Consider the following 16,287-nt stretch of genomic DNA (forward strand, 5'->3'; position numbering starts at 1 on the left):
CCTTTCCATCTGAATTTTAGAACAAGGATGACAACATCCATAAAAGCGAAGCCCTAAACCGGTAGGACAAACGAACATTAAACACTTTCAATTGTCATAACTGAATAATCAGCGTACTAATAGAAGAAAGGCCAAGCAAATTGTTTAAAATTTTTTTTTTAACATACCAAAATTTACGAAAAAAAGGCTATGAATTACGAACGGAAATACCATATTAACAGAAAAGCTTAGCTCAAAGAAAAACAATAAAATATAAAGAGGGTTTACATATATTTATCATGAAATGTGGTTGACAAGAACAAATAGGTATGCATGTCAATATAATTATCCGGTGACGTAGGATGTTGTAGGTGCACCACAGCTGTGTGTGGGGCCCAGCAGACAATTAGCTTACTTCTTGCCCTCGTCCTCCTTGGCGTACATCTGAAAAGGATTAAAATTTAAAAGTCTACAGAGTATCTTATCTTGAAATTTTTCTGAGGTCAGGTTTGTTTTAGATAATCATAGAAGCTGGTAATAAAACATAAAAGGTATTTTCTTACAAAGACTTCTTTCTCCCCCATCCCTAATTTTCTTTCTTTCTTTCGTGCTTTTTACTAAGGTTGGCAATCCGTCCAATTGTTGGATCGTTTTCAATATCTTATTTTTTGACAGATTCCGGATTCTAGCAATATTTTAAAAGGCCTTTAAAAATTAAATTCAGGGATTAAATTTTATCGGGTACTGGGAGGATCTAAAATTTTGTTTCATATTTTTTTTATAGCATCTTTTATTTATTTCTAACCCAAACAGGGGCCATTTTTAAACCATTACTTATCCCAACTTAACATTGTTAAAAATTAAAATATATATTTTAATTTGGAGTAAAAAAAAAGGATGCTAATTTTAGCCTGACAAATTAACAATCCGTAACAGCCATTAAAACAAAGATTAAATTTAAAAAAAAACATTTTTCTCATATTAAAATAGGTAAATTCTTCTTAAATTACTGTTAAAAAAATTCAAATGCTCTGAATTATTGCAAAATATGGATCGCATCGAGGTGCGTCAAGGTGGTTAAGAGGAGATTAACACTAAGTCTTACAATCCCGAGTCATTAAACGCATAACTACTCCCAAAACCTACCTCGACCATCTGTTCTTTCTTCTGGACCATCCTTTCTTCACGCCTCTTTCTGGCTTCCTTAGTCTTGTTCCTAAAGAGAAAAAATATGTTAAAAAGATAGTTTTAAAACTTTAAATATTAGTACCTATATTTTGTTAAGCCAACGAATAAGATAGTAATAGATATAGAGTACGTAGATGTATTGACAGGGGGAAAATTGTCGGGATGGAAGAGGAAGTTAGAGTTATTTTTACTGGCCGAAATTCTGGGACAAAATCAAAGTACTAATGGATCTATCACCAATAAAAAGTCTACAAATAAAATCCCCCCCGACACTTGATTAACCCCATTGCTTCCACTCGTACTAGATGAACAATCTGGCCAATAAATGATAACCATGTTGGAAGAAGTTACATTTTAATATCCACGTATATTCTACAATTATATTAGTTATTGCTAATTTGCTCGCATCGCATTAAAAACAGCTTTCCGCGGATAGAGATGCCGAATGCATGGACTAAAAAACTAGTATTTAACTTAGATTTATACTTTCTCGTATTCATTCGAATCCGGTGGATAGGAACCAGTTCTCATCCATACGAAAAAACTAGGTCATGCATCGTATTATTTCTACGAATATAAAAATGAACAATCAAAAGATAAAAACAAGTTTTTTAGCCGGTGCCTTCGGCACCTCAGGTTTTAATCTTTTTGTACATTCTATATCCGCGGAAAGCAGTTAATAAAACGATGCGAGAAATAACTATTCTTATATTCGTAGAAAGCTAGATATAATGCTATGCTAAACATAATTTTATCGTATGGATGAGAACAGGATCTATTCCACCGGAAATTAATCCGCTTCGAAACATACCTTCTGGCCTCGGCCTGGTCAGCCAACATCTTGCTACGCTCATTATCGGCCTTCTTCTTGTGGATGTGCTCAATCAGGACACGCTTGTTCTACAAAACAAATACAATCATCTGCAGAGGGGTAAATTTGGCACAATCAATAATAATGTCTTTCTTTAAAGGTGCACTCTGCTTATGCTTTGGCCAGAGACAAAAGGATTGGACAGAGGGTGATAAAATAATCTTTTCCAGTTCTAAAATATTTGCCCCTGATAACTTTTACCTGTATAGCTTCGAATCCGATCAATATCCGCTTGATAAGAACCGGTTCTACGCTATAATTAAAATAATTATCGTAATATAAGACTATTTCAATCTTTAAAAAAAAACACATTAGGTTTTGGATTATTTTAATAACAGTATCCTCTCCTTTGCTGGCATTTCCCGAATAAAAGGGATTAAGCATTAAACCAAAAGCTGTGGGATAATAAATCTTCTTCAAACTAAAGTCCCAGCTTTTGTTAATTAGCAGGTGGGCCAATGTCATAACTAGCACATTACTATGTACATCAGCATTATGACACGACATTCTGATATCATAAATCAGTTGTCAAGGGAGTGTCAAGTCTTACCAACTAGACATGATTTTTCCTCCCTCTGGCCCCTGGCACCGCCTGTTACTAACCTTGAAGGTGTTACCCTTGGCCTTAAGGTAAAGCTCACGGTACATATGACGGTCAATCTTCTTGGCCTCCCTAGAACAAATAAAACTTTTAAAAAGTAAGAAAATTAAAAATATATCGAACAGTAAGCTAGGTATTTAAATCTTATTCAAAATAAAAATCATAGTTTAATTTCATTGAAAAAAGAAAAGAATCAAGGTTTAGCTATAATTTATAGACTTCTATCCAGACATTAAAAAAATTGCCTTTCAGAGTCTTTAGATAATAACTACTTAACCTAAAATGCAAGATAGAAGGTAAAAATATTCTGCTAAGATTCACATTACCCCCAGCTTAAAAATACCCCACCCCCCTCATAGCAAGAAAAGGGAAAAAAAATTCTCCAGGTGTTATCAAATGATTGCTAAAAAAAAGTTTCCAAAACTCTATGTCCATTTCCTCATATTCCCCCCCCCCCCCCTGAGCAAGGCAACCAGTGCATAATATCCACCACAGCTTAAATGCTAAGGAATTTAAGTCATATTAAAAACAATAGCCTTTGATAAGAACTTTCACTCACCTGTACTTCTTAAGCAGCCTCCTGAGGACGCGCATTCTCTGGACCCAGAGAGTCTTCTGGTTGGTTCTGGCATTCTTGGTACCCTTCCTCTTACCAGGGCCAGAGTGACGACCCTTGCGGCGAGCCTCCTGCTTCACACGGCAACGATATCTAAAAAAAAGGGGATTAGATACGATTTATTGGTAGATTATAGAATATACTAAGATAATGTGACAAAAGAAAATAAATGTCAATTTAGGATGCCAACATTGGAAATCTTAGTCAGTTCCTTCATCCAAGGTGGGTTCTATAAACAAAACTGTTACGGTATCGACAGCTGCAAATACGGTATCAACAACAGAAATCTGACGCTAGACGTTCAGAAGTCATCTCACGGTATACAAAATCGCTGTAACATATCACTGTTATGACGTCATCTCACATTGCTGTAGATTTCACAGATGGATCAGGGAGATGAACAGCATCTTACAGTACAAGCTATCAAAAGCTGTCAAAATTCCTGCTTTTGCAGACGAAAATTATGTAAATAAAACAATAAATCATGCATTGAAAGCATGGTTTATGATGAAAAAAAACGGGGCATTCCCAACAGATCTCTATGCAGGGGATGAAAAATTTTAAGTAAAAATTTGAATTATTATTATAAAAATAAATATTTTCAATATAAAACTTTTGATAGGTAATGGAAATTAGAATTTTTTTTTTAATTTTGTAGAAAAAAATATTTAATTGAAAAAAAATTAGGTAATCTATAAGTGAGTAAAAATTTTTTTTTTTTTTTTTTTTTTGGGGGGGGGGGGGGGCATTTTCTTTCCCCCTCTCCCTTCACATTTTCTGTACTTAAAAAAAATAGGCTAAATTGACCAAAATTCAAAGACGACATTTGCTTAACATCCCATTTTTTGTAGTTTTGCTGTTGATTTTGTTGTTGATGACAGCTGCAGTATTGCAGTTCTATCACTGTACCATATTACCGTATTATCTCTCACAGTAATGTTTATAGAACGCACCGACACACAAAAATGGCCGCCCGAGGTACCGCAATGTAAGATACCGTGATAGAACAGCAATGTGATAGAACTGTGATCACAGTTCCGACTATAGAACCCACCTCCAGTCAAAGGGGAGGGGAAGCAATACAGGAGCTAAATATAATAGCTCGCTACGAATTTTATTTTATTAGAAAATATTAAATCTGGTGTAATATTATAGTAATATATCCATTTATAAAAAATAGTTTGAGAAGAAAAGTTTTTTAAAAGCACACAAACTTCAAACAGTGCACCATTAAAGAGATCTTAAGAAAGCAAAAATATTTAAAGAAATGAACAATCTTTACCTGGAGTGGACAGCTACGGGCTTCTTGATGACGAGACCATCCTTGACCAGCTTCCTGATGTTCTGCCTGGAATTGGCATTTCCGATCTCGCTAATCTCATTAGGATCCAACCAAACCTATACAAATAGAGGGTAATAAATCTGAGGATTACCAAATGAATAAAATATTTATTTGAAGTTAGAACCCCTATCAATAACAATTAAACAAACTGTAAACTTACGCTCCCATACCTATTGAACTAAAATTAAAGAGAAACTTACAGCCAAATAGAACCTTATATACTTGAGTAACATTTAACTTATTCAAAAGCCAGCAATCTATAAAAGCTGATAACATACATATATTTCATAGCAGTTAAAGCATATTACAAAGATTTTAAACAGAAATCTTGAATAAAAATACCCAAAATATTAAATAAATTCAAACAAAGTCCCTAAAGCGCGCTTTTAAACAAAACAAATAAGAATTTGTGTAAATAAAACAATGGGGGCCAATGTAATGAACAGTCAAATGCCCCCCTTCCTCACTGGCTTAAACAAACTAAAATAGGACATACCTTGTTCTTACCACATCTCAGGACAGTTGCTGCCAACCTCTTCTGGAGTTTAAGACCTCCTCCCATTTTTAATGTTGACCTTTACTTCTGAAAAATAAATTTAATTTATCAGAGTTTCAAAGGGTTCAGACAAAAGCCGATAAATTAGTGAATATTCCCAACTATGAAAACATTTAACCCCTTGTGTAGAATATTTCATTCAGTGATTAAAACATTTAAACACAAATAACTGGACCAACCAAATTTAAAAAAAGTACCCCAAGATGTCAAGAAATCGATTAAATAAGAATAAGTTATGCAAAGCAGAGCTTATAAAAACTAATTAAATAAACAGCCTTTGTCCCCTCTCTTGGAAATTTAACGAATTTAATTACCGAGATCTTTAATACTATTTAATCTTAATTTCAAATAAATAAGCTTTACAGTAGTGATTTCGGGATAACTAAAAGATTTGAGGCAACCTTAGAACCTATAAAACAATTACAATAGAGGCGAAATAAAAGGTATATAATAGACAAATAGCAACGCATACACAAATTTTAAAATTATAATACATCATAAATGATTTCCTTGGTATTAGTTATTTCAATGTGTATAATTTATAAGATACACTATATTTTCTAATTTCTTCAATGAATTTCAATTTACAACATTAAATCAAAATCTTTCAAGACACACACGAGTGACGAGAGAGGTGTGAAAGCCATTGCACAATGAGAATTGAGGGGAGCAAGTTTCCGGTTTATTCAGCGGCAATGCGCTACAAAATTCGCCAGGCTCCGATATTTCAACAATGAAATCGAAATAGATATATGGTAATTTCAATGTCTAGGTGTTGAGGAACCACCCTACATCTTTACCCACGGATCCATAATATGATTCTAAATCTTAATTTTCAATTTCAATCCCTTATATCAAATTGCTACCTTGTCAAATTGTCAAAAAAAAAGGCGTGAGCTAATTTATATATAGCCCAATTAAAAATTCTTTGCCAGAGATTCAGTCAGGCCCCACCCTTTAAAACCAAAAGGTCTACAATTTCCCCAATATAAGCTAATTTAAACAATAGTAAGACACTTCAAACTAAAAAAATGGGGGCGGGTTTCGAATTTTTGATACGGGGAGGGAAGATTATTTTGACATAAAATTGAACAAATGCGTGTTTATTTCCTACGATGGGGATAGCTCTACTCGAAAAATTTGATGGAGAATATGACTTTTATTTTCTCGCGTTCAGGCAGTTTTACAAATATTATCCAATGCAATGTGATAACTTTTTTTCTGGTTACGGTGTATGGCGAATTTTAGCGAAAAAAGTACGTAGGCTCTTAGTAGAATATGAACTTTAGGTTCTTTTTCCGGTTAAGAAAATAGTTTTGATTTCTAAAAAAAGTTTTATTTAAAAAAAAGTTATTAGAATGATTAAAACAACTATCTTTAAAAAACCAAAGAATTAATTTTTTAACAATTGTTTTTGTTAATTTTAATATTAATTCAAAAGTCTCATTTTACTTAAAGCCATACAAAATTTACGCGGCAAATGCGCAAAATTAGTCAAAACTACTTTTATCAAGTTAGTAACAATAACAATGAGAATTGTAATTACGTTTCTTATAAAACTTTATACTTTGTTTGTATCATTTTACACATGTTGTTTTTTTTAAATATGGTTTTAAGTTTAAATCAAAGTATTTTAAAAGCTAGGGTATTTTTTCAGTACTTAATACAAAAAAAATACCCAAAATAAAACTTGTTTTCATATACACGTACTCATTTTATAATTATCATGTGATTTTATCTCGATGTATCAAATTACTCAATTGGCTGGAATTTTATCTTAATGTTTTGATTAGTTATAATTTTATATTTTACCATAGGCTACATCTCTAGAGGCCTTCATATAGTTTTTATTATAAAAAGTATTAATGAATTTCCTTGGGTATTTGTTTTTCTTCGATCTTAGTTTCGATTTCTCTTCTGAGTATAGGGTTAAAAACATTAACGTATCTATGAGAGGCTACAATGTAATGGAAAACCATACAGGTTTAGCGAGATACTTTAATACATGCAGACAGACATAAGATTGATATCCTGTTACTTTTATATAAGGTTTTATTATATTATTTACTGAAATTTAAAGACACTAAAATGGCACTGAACAGTTTGTCAGTGTTGTTATTCAGTGGATTATGTTGGACTATCTGCTCTGCTGATATAGGTAAATATATAAACTTTGAAATTTCCACATTTAATTAATTAAATTACGTAAGAGGATAACTTTGATCATTGTATCAGTCATGTATACGTAAGATTTTATGTCCTTCTTTCAAGCCTGTGACATGATGATTCCTGTAACAACTATAAATTGGAAAGCATATAATCTCTCTAATCTTTACCAGAAAAATAAGTTAGTTCCTTTAAACCTTTGTTTACATTTTGTAATATATGATAAATCCCTTTTTGTATTATTAATTCCTTGGGCGATTATACATTCTTCTATACGCGAATTATCTTTGAAGTTCCTTCTTTTTAATGATTTGTTAACGATAGTTTTTATGGATGTTATCCAATAATTAAATATATATATTTCATGTATGTAACTCTAGATAGGAGGCAAGATTTTCTCAATCAATGATTCAATTTTTAGTTATTTGTATCATCTTAATTTTAATTAGAAACAAACAAAAAAACATGCCTATAGAAGAACTCGTTTAGTTCAGTAATTGTGCCGAAATCTTAACGAGCACACAACAACCGTACGTTTGTGAAATATCTTACTAATTTTTTACAATTTTAGGTAATTGGACCGTTGGCAACTGTATTAATGTGGAAATGGATGTCATACTCAATATCTTTCCTGATGCAAAGGTTCACAATTTTATTTTATTTTAGTGAATTTATAATAAACTTCTTAACAAACCCTTTCTTTCCAAATTCAATAATGATATTAGGGTTGGGCCGGATACATTTCTGGCAGGATTTCTAATATCGAGTAAACGTATATTGCCGTAGAATAAAAGTTTTCTTCATATTTTGTTAAATATCAAAAGATTTTGAATTAAGTAACGTCTTTACTTCCGCCAATCTGTAATATAAATGATGTTTTACTTTCTTATTGCTATGGGTAATTGTATAGTCCAAGAATTTAAGAAACAAAGCTTGTAACTGTTTGTAACAGGGATTTTTGTTGTATGATATAAAATATTTTATTGCTGGATGCCCGGCCGGATAGTTTTATTATCTGGTATCCGGTTGGATATTGAAAATGGCCAGATATCCGGCACTACCTAAATGATATCTATATATAGTTCAAAAAAAAGAAGTTGCTGAAAGGTGGAAATCGCATTTTGAAGAAGTGTTGAACAGACCTGAACCAGAAATTACTGCTGAACCAGAACCAGGACATGAAATAGACATAGATATAAGACCACCAACTATTCAAGAAGTTAAAGCTGCTATACATAGTCTAAAGAATGACAAAGCACCAGGACCTGACTTGATAACTGCCGAAATGCTCAAGGCAGACATAGATCTTTCTGCTAGGACTCTAACTGATCTCTTTGATAAAATTTGGAGGCAAGAAAAGATACCAATGGACTGGTCTAAAGGAATGATCATAAAACTACCTAAGAAGGGAGATTTGAACAACTGTGATAATTGGAGAGGAATTATGCTGCTTTCTATCCCAAGCAAGGTCCTATGTAAAGTTATTTTAAACAGAGCTGATGAGAAAATTGACAATAAACTAAGAGAAGAACAAGCTGGCTTTCGTGCTGGAAGGGGCTGTGTTGACCAAATTTTCACACTTAGGACGATTATTGAACAATGTGTTGAATTTAACAAGCCACTTCAGGTAAATTTTGTTGATTTCTCTAAGGCCTTTGACTCCATACACAGACCAACACTCTGGAAAATACTAAGAAGTTATGGTATACCTGAAAAGATGATAATTATGATAACTAAATTTTATGACAACTTCCAAGCCTGTGTTTCAGTTGGAAACAATAAGACATCTGATTTTTTCAAAATAAACACTGGAGTTAGACAGGGATGCATTTTATCACCTATTCTATTTATATTGGTCATTGACTGGGTGATGAAGAAAACCACCGAGGACAAAAAACGTGGTCTCCAGCTGGGCATACTAGGACACATAGAAGATCTGGACTTTGCTGATGACCTGGCACTGATTTCAGAAACAATCAAACATCTACAAGCTAAGACAGATAGACTAGTCAAATATGCAGGACAAGTCGGGCTCTTTGTTAATGTCAAGAAGACCGAAATTATGAATATACCTACAAACCCTGATTAAAGTATAACAATAAATGGTGAACAATTGAAACAAAGTAACAAATTCACCTATCTGGGGAGTGTTATCAGCAGTGAAGATGGCTCAAAAGCTGATATTAAAAACAGGATTGATAAGGCTAGGGTTGCTTTCAACAGCCTACACAAGGTTTGGAATTCAAAGAAACTTGTTCTGAAAACAAAAATCAGACTTTACAATAGTAATGTGAAATCAGTTCTTCTTTATGGGGCTGAATGCTGGAGAACTGTGAAAACTGAAACAAAACAACTTAATGCATTTCATAATAGCTGCCTAAGAAGAATTTGCAAAATATTTTGGCCAAACAAAATATCAAACATTGAACTGTATGCCAAGACCAAGTGCAATAGTATTGAAGCAGAAGTGAAATACAAAAGTCTAAGATGGCTAGGACATGTGCTCAGAATAAAACATAGCAGGATTCAAAAAAGTGCTTAAAATGGAACCCTACCACTGGTAAACGTAAACAGGGACGACCAAAAATGACCTGGAGGCAGAGCACTGAAAAAGAACTCTTTAACTTATAATTAACATGGGGAGAAGCTGAAAATCATGCCAAGGACAGGACATCATGGAGGAACAGGGTGGCCGTATTCTCTGGACTACAGAGTCCAAAAGTTAGACGCGCCTGATGATGATATAGTTCAAAACATTTAAATTAAAAACTTTACTTTTGCATCTAAAGAAAAATCTTATTTGTCTTAGAAAAGTAAAAAAGAATGTAACAATATTTCTCTGTAATACATCTAATAAATTCTTATTCTTTTAGAATGTGAACAACACGAAGCTAGTAGAGGTGCCGAGCTTTGCACAAAATACTGGACATTGCACCACTGCTCTCAATGAGGTAAATTAATACTTGCAAATTTTCTTTTTGAAATCATTGATATATAAGAAATTGATGTATAACTAGGAGGGTTCGTCATCATATTTGAATATTGCCCTCTTCATTGTCTTATCTTTTTAAATAAAGCTCATCTACTAAACTTTGATAACAATACATGATTAGACTTTTAAACAGCGTATCGGAGCCGATTGATTTTGGTGCGGCTCAGGCTTCGACCTAAAATCAAGAAAAACTCGACATATTTTTTTCCCCCATAAAATTTTTATTTTTTTTATTTTTGACTTTTGAAGGTTTTAAAAGTTCAATTTTTAATAAAAATAGACTTCAAAAACTTAAAAAGGGAATTTGCACATGACAAAACAGAGTTACCAAATTATAACTTGTAAAAAAATCTCTTTATTTATCTAGTCCGGAGCCGGAGCCGTTTTTAACGAAAATTACGGCTACGGCTCCAGCAAAATATGGCGGCTCACGGCTCCGGCTCCGAAACACTGCTTTTAAACATTGGTAAACAGACCGTATTTTAAAACTCTTTTAAAATATGAATATAAGTTAAGTCGTAACAATTCAATATGACTGTAGTAAATTAAGTTTCTTTATATGGGGTTTAGAACGCAATCAACGCCCTTTTTAGTAAACATTTCCTTTCCCTTAACCGACCTCCATATGTTTTTCTTAAATACGGTTGAGAGGGGCTAGGCAAAAGTCCAGACTTGAGTTGAGGAAGAGCACCGATTATTCCATTTTTTTTCATTTAGACTGAAGAAATAGACCTCCACTGGGAAGAATTGGTTCCCAGTGCCACCACTCCACCTTTGAAGAGGAATGTGATTAATTGATTGATTAAAGTTTACAAATCTTAAATCTAAATATAAAATAGACATATGATAAACTTTATTAAAATGGAGAACTTAATCGGTTCATTAGTTGTTATTAATCCGAGAGCATTTTCTTTAATATCAGGTATGACTAAAATTACTGTTCAAAAAAGAATTATCTTAACTAAGAATCACTCTAATAGGTATAAGAATATTGTAAATACTTTTGATCAAATAACATTAATATTAATCACAAATTTTTGTGACAGATATTTGAATATCACTTTCAAAGTTAACACTACGGCGCCTACCCCATACTACGGATTATCCAGGTTAGCAAAAGTTATTTATCGCATTGTAAAATAAAAATTAAAACTGTTTGGTTGGCCTCGAGGGGCCTCAGGTGCGGGGCAGTAAAAATTTTGATTGGAAATAATTAAAGCTATTTCAAGTACTAGCGGCTGCTCCATCAGCCTTGTAAGTACTCCATTTTGGGCATTAAAATAGCCTATTTTCTCGCAAAATAAGAAAAATCTAGAAATGCATTGTCTATTAATCTTTGAGCTTTATGAATGTTAATATATTTTATTTCTCCATGTGAGTTTTGTTAGTAGCTCCGCTTCTCCTTAATAATTGTTTCCAGGATCGACGGTTACTATGAAACCCGTTATTTTGACAAGAATGTAACTGATGAAGATAAAAATACTACCGTTCTTAAACAGGTTCAGTTTTTATTTTCTTTATAGGATAAGGGTGGGGGGGAAGTTTTGACACATTTGCGTAAACCTGGTGTAAAGGCTTTATCTTTGGACTGAGAGGATAGGTTATTAAAGATAAATCATTCTTATATGATAAATTTCCCCCAGATTTTAGATTTTTTGGATAGACCTCCAGGTTCCGGAGCTCCAGGCCTCCAGGTGGCCTCTGTACAGGTAAAAATAAAAAAATAAATTTTTTTGAATTGTTAGAGGTAACTCATAAAACAAAATGTGCATCTTTTTAATGTTATATACATATTTGAAGAAAAAACCTGCATATTTTGTTTCATAAGCCTCTAACTCTTAATTTTTTTTTATTTTTAGCTGTCCAGAGACCACCTGGAGGCCTATCCAAAAAAATCGTAAATCTGGGATGAAATTCATCATATAAGAATGATTTTATCTTAAATAACCTATCCTCTCAGTCCAAACATAAAGCCTATACACCAGGTTTACGCAAATGTGTCAACCCCCCCCCCCCCCCTTGTTTACAAGTTCTTTATAACTAAATGTTATGTTGTGCAGTGTACTATCTATTCACATACTCTATTATTTATTGGCTTCAAACTTTGTTATGCTGGTACTATCTTAATATAAATTAACCTACAATATAAATATCCAGAGAAGTTATTTTTGATGATTGACAAATTATCATACATTGTCTTATCCCTTTTTTTAGTTTGTTGAGTATGTGTCCTTCACCACTTTTGATCTGAAGAAGTTGGAGCTGGAGACTCCTCTGAACATGAGCTATATGTGCCAGGAAATTAGTTTAGCCTTGTTTTTTTTTCTTCAAAAATAAGTACTTCTATATGTTAAAGTAACAGGTTGTTCGTAAGAGCTCGTAACGGTTTGATAGTTGGTTTCAAAATTTTTGGGGATAATTTTTGATGTAAAAATAGCTTTAAACCACCACAGGATCAGTAGATATATTCCCTGAGAGGCACTATCTTGTCGGTTTAGCGGTAACTGAGAATTTAATCATTAGACAGACAGACAAACGGACAAAAAGACTTGCAATCACCCTTATATAAGGATTGACTAGCACAAGCCTAAACTAATATAATTTTGGAACAGGACATTGGATTTATCTCTATGCACTCTGAGCTTCATGATACTTCTGAACCACAGGTAAAAATAATTTCATAATCAGATTAAACAAGGATGCCAACATCCATTATCAGCGAAAACAAATATTTAGTAATAAAGGGGACATTGGAGTGTGAATTGCACTGATTTCCAAAGTTTTATTGAAATACTGCATTTTACTTTTTAGCTCAAATACTACTTTGGGTAGTTACTTTTGATAGTAGTCTCCAAACCTTTCAACCAATAATTTTGATTTATAAATGGAGAAATTTTGTTTATTTCCTATCAATGGGGATGTAATATCATGTACATCAATTTATCATTCATAGTTTTATTCCTGAAGATTCTCTTATAATAGAATAGCTACCCTACTTTATAAAACAAGGATGACAACATCCATAAGTAGCGAAGCACAGCCGAGAAAATCGCATTTGTTCCATAGCAATACGGACGGAATGGCGGACATTTAATTTTAAAGGGAATTATGGAGTAGAATCGCTACTAAAAAATAAATATTTGCTAGGGTGGATCTGGAAACATGTTGCCTAACGTGACAATCACCGCCAACAATGTTATGCTGGATGCCTTCCGTCCTGCCAACCAACCTCCTCATACATTCCAGGTACTGCTTCGTCGTAATATACATAGTTATTTTCCTTACCACCTAGGGGCGAGGAATTGATACAGAATATACTTACATATTGTGACAGGGGAAAAATTGTCGTTAATTTAGGTTGCTAACATGGAACTCATTTATAGGTCAGTTCGTTTATCCAGTATGAGGGAAGGGTGGGCGGGGTTCGCAATTTTAGCCAGCTACAAGTTTCACTTTATTAGAGTACATGATGATCTGGTGTATGATACAATTAATAATATATCAATAGTTTCGTCATTTTACCATCCATTTTACCTTAACTCTCGGGGGCTCTGACGCTTCGGGAACTAGCCCTCACAACGTCAACACCTTGAACTGAACATAATCCGCGTGTCATAAAGGCCTTAGTTCGGTTTCTGGGACTGAAGTATAACCAAGGGGCAACCCGGGCCATAAAAGAATAAAATACCACTTTAGATAAGAAAATAAGGTTTCAAAAAAAGTTGTGGTGTGTCTTCTCTTTCCCACCATAACCCCCCCCCCCCTTTTGTGTTTTCAAGCAAAAGAAAGAAAAGACATATTGTCCAATCACTTTCCGCGAATATAAAAATGTACAATTATATGGTTTTAATCTTATGATTGTACATTTTATATTCGTTGAAAACTGGATTTTTCAGTATGGCTGAGAACCGGTCCTAATCCATTGGGTATTGCTCGGTTTCATAGCGATTCTGGAAATTATATTTACATTCAGGCTGCCCTCGATTGTTCCGCTCGTCCCAGTGACGTGGTTCCCATCATAGTTGGCTGCGCTCTTGCTGGCACTGTTCTGGCCGTCCTTGTTGCCTACATGGTCGGCAGAAGGAAGAACAGGGCTGCCGGATATCAGAGTGTCTAAATCTAAGGTATATTAAGGGAGGGAGGGTACATAGGATTGTAAATTAGACTGGTACCCAACGTTTTCTTCACAATATTCTATAAAGTTAAGACATTGAGACAAATGTATTGAAATCAAAGATTGGTTGTCTTTAGGAGGTAGGTGTAGCAAAAACTTTAAATTAAATTATTTATTACCATATTAACTGTTTAGAAGAAAGGTTATTTTTGTATACCTAGGTAATTAATGATAATTTTTTTTAGGTTGAGTGTTAAGATTATAAACCTCTGATTTGGCTCAGTTTAGCGACAATGAATGACATTTATAAAGAAGATAAATAATTTCAAACATCATTTCTTATTATAAATCTGTGAAATTATAAGGTACAAGAGTATACTTCTTTTTGAATTGAACTTAATTCGTTAAAAAGTTTATTTAGATATTGGGTTGTAAATTACTTTCTCGTATTCATTCGAATCCGGTGGATAGAAACTGGTTCTCATCCATACGAAAAAACTATGTCTAGCATCGTATTATATCCAGCTTTCTACGAATATAAAAATGTACAATCATAAGATTAAAACCAGTGTTTGTAGCCCGTGCCTTCGGCACCACGGGGCTAAAAAAACTGGTTTTAATCTTATAATTGTACATTCTATATCCGCGGAAAGCCGTTTATAATCCGATAAAAGAAATAAATATTAGTACCCAAAGATTAATATCAACTTTATCTTATTCGTTGGCTCAAAAAAAACTTTGGGTTCTTCCATTGAATTTTGATGGATAGGTTCCAAACCTATTTACCAATAATCTGGTTATTTTGTTCATCAATTTATTTGTCTTATCCCTTAAGATCCCTGCTTAATAAGTTCTTGTACTTTATTATTTCAAGATATAATAGTCGATTTTAGCTCTATAATACTTTTAATTATAAATATCTTAATTGTAAAAAAAATTTAAAATGTAAATGATTGCTTTTATTAGTGCACTATTATTTAGCTTACTTGTACTTATATTTTGCCATAACTAAAAGAATTTCTTTTTAATCAAAATAATTTTAAACATTTTTATTTAGATTTTTTAAGACTCAGATCTGAAATTTTAAAAATATTTTGCTACAATAATTGTCATGTGATATACTTGTCTGGTTTATTTAAAACAATTTTATTAACATTAGAGATTCAAACATAACATTGATTTTTAAAAATATGCAAATATGTGAATTTTTAACTTTGTTAAAAGCATTTTGTCTTTCTATACCTACTGATTTTATTTTATTATGGACTAAATTTATAATTTTTAAAATAATGTTAATTTTAAAAATTTGGTCAATTTCTATAGACATTATAAATTTCAAATTTAATTAATACAAAAGTGAAGTCCTATATACATATAATGATTTGATTTTAATTTTAATGTTGGATGTATGTTGTAAATAATAGATTATTATAGTATTGTAATCTTTGTGAAATAAATATTTATCATAAATTAAAAATGGATATAATAATACCTAAATATGCAAAATATTGATTTGATAATAGTTATTTTTGGCATAGTGTTATAGACAACTTTCCACGGATAATGAAAACTTAAAATTATTAAATTAATTCCTGTTAAAGCCCATACTAAAAATATTTGTATTAGGATTATAATTTTTTTATTTACTTTTCGTAGAAAATTGTATATAATACGTCACGATACATGCTTTTTCAGTATGGCTGAGAACCTGTTCTAATTCTGCGGATTTTAATCTGTTTCGAAGCCATATTGGAAAATGGGATTAAGATGTTCTTTAGGTATTTTATATGAAACAATAATTAATGTAATAAGGTAATGTAATTGTGTCCAAAGATAGCGGAGTAATTTACACGAGTATCCCA

General features: G+C 32.7%; 2 protein-coding genes across 6 annotated transcripts in view; one reads left to right on the top strand and one right to left on the bottom strand.

Annotated features, from left to right (window-relative positions):
• RpL19 (ribosomal protein L19) overlaps positions 1-16,287 on the bottom strand; it is a 249,838-nt gene that overhangs the window by 172,060 nt on the left and 61,491 nt on the right. The window contains exons 2-8 of one of the 3 annotated variants that reach the window (XM_080148093.1): positions 5,094-5,179; positions 4,538-4,653; positions 3,199-3,348; positions 2,642-2,711; positions 1,979-2,067; positions 1,126-1,195; positions 254-423 (exon numbers count right to left, since the gene is read on the bottom strand). The exons of the other annotated variants lie outside the window; for them this stretch is intronic. Coding sequence (XP_080004219.1) covers positions 391-423; positions 1,126-1,195; positions 1,979-2,067; positions 2,642-2,711; positions 3,199-3,348; positions 4,538-4,653; positions 5,094-5,159 — 594 coding nt within the window. The 5' untranslated portion in view covers positions 5,160-5,179 and the 3' untranslated portion in view covers positions 254-390. Of the gene's footprint in view, positions 1-253; positions 424-1,125; positions 1,196-1,978; positions 2,068-2,641; positions 2,712-3,198; positions 3,349-4,537; positions 4,654-5,093; positions 5,180-16,287 lie in introns of those variants that run through there. 3 annotated transcript variants of the gene reach the window in all.
• Positions 6,655-15,902, top strand: Lamp1 (lysosome-associated membrane glycoprotein 1). Of its 3 annotated transcripts, none has more exons than XM_080148102.1 (12): positions 6,655-7,311; positions 7,891-7,961; positions 10,193-10,270; positions 11,029-11,091; positions 11,356-11,420; positions 11,732-11,810; positions 12,526-12,606; positions 12,921-12,977; positions 13,459-13,557; positions 14,285-14,435; positions 14,671-14,790; positions 15,300-15,902. In XM_080148102.1, the coding sequence occupies exons 1-10, from the start codon at positions 7,242-7,244 to the stop codon at positions 14,426-14,428; spliced, it is 807 nt and encodes a 268-aa protein (XP_080004228.1). In that variant the 5' UTR covers positions 6,655-7,241; the 3' UTR covers positions 14,429-14,435; positions 14,671-14,790; positions 15,300-15,902. The 3 variants fall into 3 exon arrangements, with proteins under 3 accessions (XP_080004228.1, XP_080004229.1, XP_080004230.1); XM_080148103.1 differs by having other exon boundaries at positions 15,309-15,902; XM_080148104.1 differs by having other exon boundaries at positions 15,483-15,902.

Source organism: Acartia tonsa, chromosome 14 (assembly GCF_053477335.1).
Source record: "Acartia tonsa isolate MP-2025a chromosome 14, ASM5347733v1, whole genome shotgun sequence".
NCBI classification, from domain to species: Eukaryota; Metazoa; Arthropoda; class Copepoda; order Calanoida; family Acartiidae; genus Acartia; species Acartia tonsa.

Excerpts from the sequence above, each read along its gene's own strand:
- Lamp1 (XM_080148102.1), top strand. The coding sequence starts at position 7,242 with ATGGCACTGAACAGTTTGTCAGTGTTGTTATTCAGTGGATTATGTTGG. Across the intron at positions 7,312-7,890 it reads TATCTGCTCTGCTGATATAG|GTAATTGGACCGTTGGCAAC; the intron begins GTAAATATATAA and ends TTACAATTTTAG. Across the intron at positions 11,092-11,355 it reads CCACCACTCCACCTTTGAAG|AGATATTTGAATATCACTTT; the intron begins AGGAATGTGATT and ends AATTTTTGTGAC.